The sequence below is a fragment of the Sinocyclocheilus rhinocerous genome, unplaced genomic scaffold (assembly GCF_001515625.1).
Source record: "Sinocyclocheilus rhinocerous isolate Xijiao unplaced genomic scaffold, SAMN03320098_v1.1 scaffold1533, whole genome shotgun sequence".
Taxonomy (NCBI): domain Eukaryota; kingdom Metazoa; phylum Chordata; class Actinopteri; order Cypriniformes; family Cyprinidae; genus Sinocyclocheilus; species Sinocyclocheilus rhinocerous.
The window spans coordinates 342,782-350,419 of NW_015656115.1; the positions used below are offsets into that span (position 1 = coordinate 342,782).

Here is a 7,638-nt window from a genome sequence, read left to right on the forward strand (position 1 = left end):
TACACATATACACACATACACATACATATACATACATATATATATATATATATATATACACCTTGCTACGTGTACTGCGTTAGGCTAACCAGGACTTGTCATTTGCACTTATATATTGTTGCTCTTTTGTTAGTTTTGACTGCTTTTATTGTCCTCATTTGTAAGTCGCTTTGGATAAAAGCGTCTGCTAAATGACTAAATGTAAATGTTTCTTGAGCTGCAAATCAGCATATCAGAATGATTTCTGAAGGATCATGTGACACTGAAGACTGGAGACCTGAGTAATGATGCTGAAAATTCAGCTTTGCCATCACAGGAATAAATTCACAGTATTACTATTTCTACTGTTTATTTTTTATCAAATAAATGCAGCCTTGGTGAGCATAAGAGACTTTTAAAAACATACAAAAATCTTACCGACCCCACACTTTTCGAATGGTTCTGTTTTGCAGCCTCTCCACCTTGCTTTAATTTTTTAACAAACCGTTGCTTGTTTCTGAATCAGATATTATTTATCTTCTTTATTTTTATTATTTTTAATTGTTAGCGATATACTATTCTTAATAACTAATTTCACCTACATATTTAAATTCTGCCCACATTGCTCAGTAAGTCAAACCATAGTGACTCATTTACGATTTTTTGCTTGAAATCAAGGTGTTATTACTATGCCTTTTTACAAGAAAGAACTTTACATGTCTGTGCCCAATCCACAGTTAATTGTTTTATTCATAAATACATAACTCACCACTCATCACTGTTTGCAACTCTCTCCATCTTTCTCTCATCAGGGTGTTTGTGTTTGTAGATCCTGTTGTGTTTCCTCTGTCTCTGGTGAGTGCGCTCAAGGCTGATGTGGAGTGTGCAGACCCTGGTAGAGACTCAATGATCTACAAACGCAGAGTTTTACTGCACACAATGCTAGCTGGATTAGGAAAGAAGTGCCAGGTTGACCAGCTCTCACAGTCTCTAGAGGTTTGTGGTGTTTAAAAGCATCTGTTATATATTTTACCCATCTCATATTTATCCCATCCCACCCATTTATATATAATACCCATCCCATAGGATTTTACAATTATTTAAAAATAAAATTATATACACTACCATTGAAAACTCTCAATTTATGTACAATTTATGTATAATATAAAAATGTATAATTTTTTTTAAGAAGTCCCTTTTACACAACAAGGCTACATTTATTTGTTTAAAAATACAGTTGAAACAATAATATGGTTAAGTATTACAACAATTTAAAATCAAAAATTGTAATATTGTTAATTACTATTACAATTGAAAATATTAGTTTTCTGTTTGAATGTATTTTAAAATGTAGCTTATTCATTTGATGCAAAGCTGAATTTTCAGCATCATTCCTCCAGTCTTCAGTGTCACATCTAATCAGAAATCTTTCTAATATGCTGATTTGCTGCTCAAGAAACATTTCTTATAATTATCAATGTTGAAAACATTTGTGCTGCTTAATATTTTTTGTGTGGAAACCACGACACATTTTTTCTTGATGAATAGAAAGTTAAAAATAGCAGCATTCATTGGAAATATAATTTTTTTGTAACAATGTAAAAGTCTTTACTGTCAGTTTTGATCAATTTAATGCATTTTACTCAATAAAATAAAACTGAAATAAAATGTTCTGTGAAAAAAAAACATTGTATAGATATGTAAGTTTTACATGGGTTTTACAATATACTTTTTTTTTAAATTACATTTTAGTATATATGTATATATATATGTATAATCTTATGGAAGATATTGCAAACTTATGTGTTTGGAGAAACTATAACAGCGAATTTCAGTAGCAAAAAAACCTGTAGCACAATATCACATGTGGTGAAGCTTGATAAATATTAGGGGTTGCAGCGACCGACCGACTTCAATGACGCTTTAAGCTTGACGTCGACTAGTCGCCATGGGTTTTACAATATACTTTTTTTTTTAATTACATTTTAGTATATATGTATATATATATGTATAATCTTATGGAAGATATTGCAAATTTATGTGTTTGGAGAAACTATAACAGCGAATTTCAGTAGCAAAAAAACCTGTAGCACAATATCACATGTGGTGAAGCTTGATAAATATTAGGGGTTGCACCGACTAGTCGACTTCAATGACGCTTTAAGCTTGACGTCGACTAGTCGCTGGTCCTATAGAGGGCGCAACAGGATAAGAAATCTTTGAAGGACTTCCACATTTTTTCGCTCCATTTCCAAACAGTTAAAATGACAAATAAATGCATACTCTGAAAGCGCGTAGCTCCTACATCATGCACATGCGCGCACAGAATCATACTAGTAGTAGTGCTCACTTATGCATTCATATGAATGTAATCTTTACTGTGCTACTTTATCTGTATCTGATTTAGAACAAGCAGAAATCTGTGAGAAACATGATGACTCAAATACAAAAGAACTGATAAAAGTTAGCTGTTATAGGAGCAATAGCCATATGGGCAGCGCTGTGTCACATGCCATAGCTGTGCACAAGGTGTTTATCACAGCTCCAGACTTATTTGTTCATTAATGACATCATCAGCGACTAGTCGACTTCGACTCGACTTTCATCACATAAAAGTCGACTTTAAAAAATCATCCTGTTAATCATTTAAGATGTCCATAAAGTCTTTGCTGTAAAATCCTGTACCCTATATAACTGCGTATATTTTGTTCATTTCAGCATTTAGGTGAAGAGCTGGAGCTCCACTTCCAGGATCTCGTCACCATCCTAGAGCAGAGAACAGAAGATGGACCTTCTGATGATAATCAGTACAAAACAAGATTACAAGAGTTCTACCAACACATCCTGACTGCTGCCAAAGGTAGAAATGTCCTCAACACGGTCCAGTAAGACACTATTTATTCCAAACAAGCTCAAACATGTAGTTATTTCACACGTTTGGTCTTTTTAGATCCGTCATGTCCAGCCTCGCAAGCAGAAACTCAGCTGCCCAGTCCTGAGGTCAGCTTCCATGTGTGGACCAAAGAGGATGAGATATGTGAGCTCAACTGCTGTTATTTCAACAAATGCTTGTACCCTTAAAACTAAGAAAGCTTATTTCTGCGACAGAAAAAATAAAAATAAATAAAAGGGTAATTGTGACCTTTTTAATCTCACAATTCAGACTTTTTTCTTGACGTTCTGAGATATAAACTGCAGGTTTACTCTGTAAAAAATTAGGTAGTTTTTACAAAATAATTTTGGCAGCTGTTGTTGCCATAATAATTTTGTAAAAAAATACAGAAAAACAGAACAAACTGTAAATTTTACGCTATAAACAAGAAAATTTGAATCTAAACCAGTAAATTTAACAACGCATACTGCTACTTAAATCTATTTTGTACTTTTAACATATACTGACAACCACCATAATAACGCAGTTGGTAAAAGATGAAGCCACATGAAAAATCAAAGTTCATAACAAGTAGCTTTCCCACAAGCTGAAGTATATAGTAATATACAGAAAGTGCACAGAGTCATTCACCGAAACACAAAACACCTACATGGTGACACACATGACACTAAAATAATGCAATAAACAGTCATTAAACAACAGAAGATGTAACATAAACACCCAAATGAACATAACTGATAACATAACCTATTAAGAAACATGAATATTTAAACAAAATACTTTCAAATGTGGAGTGTCATGCAGGGACTTCTGGGAATATCAGTTTACATTCTTTGACTTTAAATTATACATTGATTTGTTCTTTTTTACTTCTAAAAACTTTACAGTCTTTTACAGTTTTTCCCTGTATATAGTATACTGTGGGAACTTACTGTTAACCTATTAACAGTTTTTTTTCCCGTAGCATTTTTATAATATTTTACAGTTAAAATTACACTAATTTTTTACAGTGTAGAGCTCACAATTGTGAGATGTAAAAAAAAATCACAATTCTGAGAAGAAAAGTTGGAATTGTTTGAGATTGTTGTAGATTGTTTGAATGAGATATAAACTGACAATTACGAGAAAAAAATCAGAATTGTTAGATAAAAAGTCACAATAAATTTTTTTATTCCGTGTTGAAAAAAAAGAGAGAAAAAGAGAATTACGATATGTAAATTCAGAGAAAAAAAGTCAGAATTAGGAGATAGAAAATCATAATTTAGAGAAATAAAAGTCAAAATTGTGAGATGTTAACTCGCAATTTCGAAAAAATGTCTGAATTATGTGATAAAAGGTGTTGATTACCTTTTCATTTTTAATTCTGTTGTGGAAAAAAAGAATTGTAAGATGTAAATGTAGAATTCAGAGAAAAAAGTCAGAATTGTGAGATGTTAACTTACAATTGTGAGATATAAAAAAAAATTGCAATTTTCATAAGAAGAGTCTGAATTGTGAGATAAAAAAGTGGCAATTTGTATTTTGTATTTGTGGTGGAAACAAAAAAATTGCTAAGATGTAAACTCAACATGCAGAGAAATAGGACAAAATTGTGAGAGTTTTGCCTTTTTTCTCTGTATTGTGAGTTTATATCTTATAATTTTGACTTTTTTTTCTTTTTCAAAATTGCATGTGAAATGATTTTTTATATTTTTATCTCATGGTGGAAACAAGCTTTCATGTAAAACAAATCCAACACAGTGCGTTTTACATTTTGTTTTAAACAGGGAATGAGCTGGTTAACTTTGCACTTATGGTTCCTACGGACCGAAACTCTGCTTGTCTGGATGAGGATGACCTGAAGCGTACCTCTGTCGTGTCCACCGTGTCCACGGACAGCGGCATAGAGGGAGACATGCCCATCAGCGAGCTCTCCTCTATAATGCTGGAGTCTCAGGGTGGCCCAGAGGAGCAGAGCAGCTCTCAGTCCTTCAACAGGAGGCCGTGTGTGCGATGTCCCAAAGCTGGCAACAGAATGACGCTCATGATGGAGGCCATTAAGGGAAATGGAGGATACAGCCTCACTAAAGAGGAAAGGAACCTCACGGCCCGGATCCTTGTAATGGGTGACGACAGAACGCTAGGACGGCTCGCCAAGACTCTCCACACTATACGGTAAGATGTTTGCATCCATTCTTTTACACATTTTACCTTTGCATTTAAAAACGTTTGAGTCTAATTTGTGATGTTTTCATCTTTCTATGTTTGTGCTCAGGAAAAGGGAGGCACGACATCTGCTGCTGACAAAGAGAGTGAATATGGAGATGTATTACATTCCAGTGACTGACCAGACGCTTTCTCCTGTTCAGGTAAAATAGATTTTGCTTTAGTTTTCATTTAAAAAACACCAGCAATGACAGCTCACTGTAATGCATGTGCTTTCCAGGAGGGTGTTCCTGAAGACATGCTGGCATTGGCAGGATATTTGGGAAGCGTGGATCGGTGGTATGACTGTAATATCAATGGTTTGGGAGCCATGATACTAAAACTGGCCCAGATGGTAATTATAACACTTTTGAAGAGTCCACAATATAAATGGGAATTTTTTTCTCATTTCTTATTTTATCGTATGTTATATTATGTTATATTATATTACATAAATACGTGTAGAATAATCATTGCAAAAGCTATGTTTACATCTTGCATGGATTTTCAAAATGACAGTATTTTTAGTTTGCCTTAACTAAGCTATATATTAAATAACAATACTAAACAGACTGAAAATGTGATATGTGCATATTTCATTCTTTTATTTTTTTTTATACTGACAAAGTGCATAATATATATATTTAACATCACTTTGTTATATGAACTACTAGTCAGAAACAACACTGATTGATACAGATATTTGTAAATGTGTTCGGTTCAAAAAGAACCGGATCATAAGAGTCATTCGTTCAGGAGTCAAACTACATTGGAGATGGTGTATATTTTTGAATCACTAAAAGGAATCGGCTCATAAAAATTATTTGTTCGGGAGTCAGACTACACTGCGGACACTGCACAGTATGTGTTTGATTCACTATGAAGAACCGTCTCATTAAAGTCATTCGTTCGAGAGTCGGAGTACGCTGGGTGTGCTGAATGTGTTTGATTCACTATTAAAAAAATTAAATAAAGGTTCATAAGAGTCATTCATTCGACAGTCGAACTGGTTGAGTTGTATTTTTTGGATTTACTGAAAAGAACCGATTTGTTTGGGAGACGGACACTGGGGATGCTGTATGTTTTTGATTAACTAACTAGCTCGTAAGAAACATTTCTTTGGCGGTCAGTTGCACTGTATGTGTTGGTTTTTCCAAAAAGAACCGACTCAAACGTGTAATTCGCTCAGCAGTTCAACGTTAGTAGTTGCGCTGAATGTTTTTGATTCACTAAAAAGAACTGGTTCATAAGAGTCATTTGTTCTGTAATCAGACCGGTTCTGGTTTTCAACCCTAGTTGACCTTCATGAGTTATTCACTGTCCTTTCTCTACTGTTACTTTAATAAGGGTACATCCGTGTAATTATTTCACTGAAATTAAGATCATGTAGGCTAACTGTTTTTAAGAGCAAGAAAATACTTGACAGCTTTAAAGAATCTGAGCAGCAATTTAACTAGAGAATTCAAGCTTACGGTAAATCTTTTCTTGGTGTTTGAAAAATGCCGTAAAAATTGGTGTTTTGATTTTGATTTTAATTTTTTTGCTATTTTCACCTATGTATGTATGTCTGTCTACAGTTATTATTTGCCAAATGAAACTGAGAACATGCTTCTCTACTTGATATAAATATATATGTATATTTAGCGATTCAGGGAGTTTTTAAACCTTCCTCTTAATTGATGTCATTGTAGAAATCAACTCAGAGTGAATCTTCAGACCCCAACACCTTCCTGCTAGATATCATCTCATACTACACACGTGTCAGCCAGCATCCGGTGCACCTTCCCATCTACTCTGTCAAGGTTGGATTGAATTGTGCAATGATTATTTTAATTTAGTCATTTAGCAGACGCTTTTATTCAAAGTGACTTACAAATGAGGACAATGGAAGCAATAAAAATCAACAAAAGAGCAATGATAAGCAAGTGCTATAACAAGTCTCAGTTAGCTTAACGCAGTACACATAGCAAGGCTTTTTTTAATTATATAATAAATAAAATGAAAACAGATATAATAGAAAAAGAATAGGGCAGACTAGTGTTAGAGGCCTTTTTTGCTTTTGTTAATTATATAATAAATAAAATGAAAACAAATAGATAGAATACAAAAAGTTTACAGAAGCTAGTGTTAGTTTTTTTTTTTTTTAAGAAAACAAGCAGTTAGTAACGAATAGAGTGTAAGTCTAAAGGGGGCAAGTTTTGTTTAAAGAATAGAATTAGAATAGAGAGTGCTAGAGTTAGAGGGTCAAATAAAGATGGAAGAGATGTGTTTTTAGGCTATTCTTAAAGATGGCTGAGGACTCAGCTGCTCGGATTGAGTTGGGCAGGTAATTCCACCAGGAGGGAACATTTAATTTAAAAGTCAGAGAAAGTGATTTTGTGCCTCTTTGGGATGGCACAATAAAGCGACATTCACTTGCAGAACGCAAGCTTCTAGAGGGCACATAAGTCTGAAGTAATGAATTTAGGTAAAGGGGTGCAGAGCCAGTGGTGATTTTGTAGGCAAACATTAACGCCTTGAATTTTATGCGAGCAGCTATTGGTAGCCAGTGCAAACTGATAAACAGAGGTGTGACGTGCATT

At 34.0% G+C, this 7,638-nt stretch overlaps 1 protein-coding gene across 1 annotated transcript in view; it reads left to right on the forward strand.

Moving 5' to 3' along the window:
• Window positions 1–7,638, forward strand: part of LOC107719336 (phosphoinositide 3-kinase regulatory subunit 6-like) — a 19,720-nt gene that overhangs the window by 7,801 nt on the left and 4,281 nt on the right. The window contains exons 8-14 of the mRNA XM_016526733.1: window positions 792–975; window positions 2,698–2,839; window positions 2,930–3,016; window positions 4,639–5,026; window positions 5,127–5,220; window positions 5,298–5,411; window positions 6,748–6,858. Coding sequence (XP_016382219.1) covers window positions 792–975; window positions 2,698–2,839; window positions 2,930–3,016; window positions 4,639–5,026; window positions 5,127–5,220; window positions 5,298–5,411; window positions 6,748–6,858 — 1,120 coding nt within the window. The remainder of the gene's footprint in view (window positions 1–791; window positions 976–2,697; window positions 2,840–2,929; window positions 3,017–4,638; window positions 5,027–5,126; window positions 5,221–5,297; window positions 5,412–6,747; window positions 6,859–7,638) is intronic.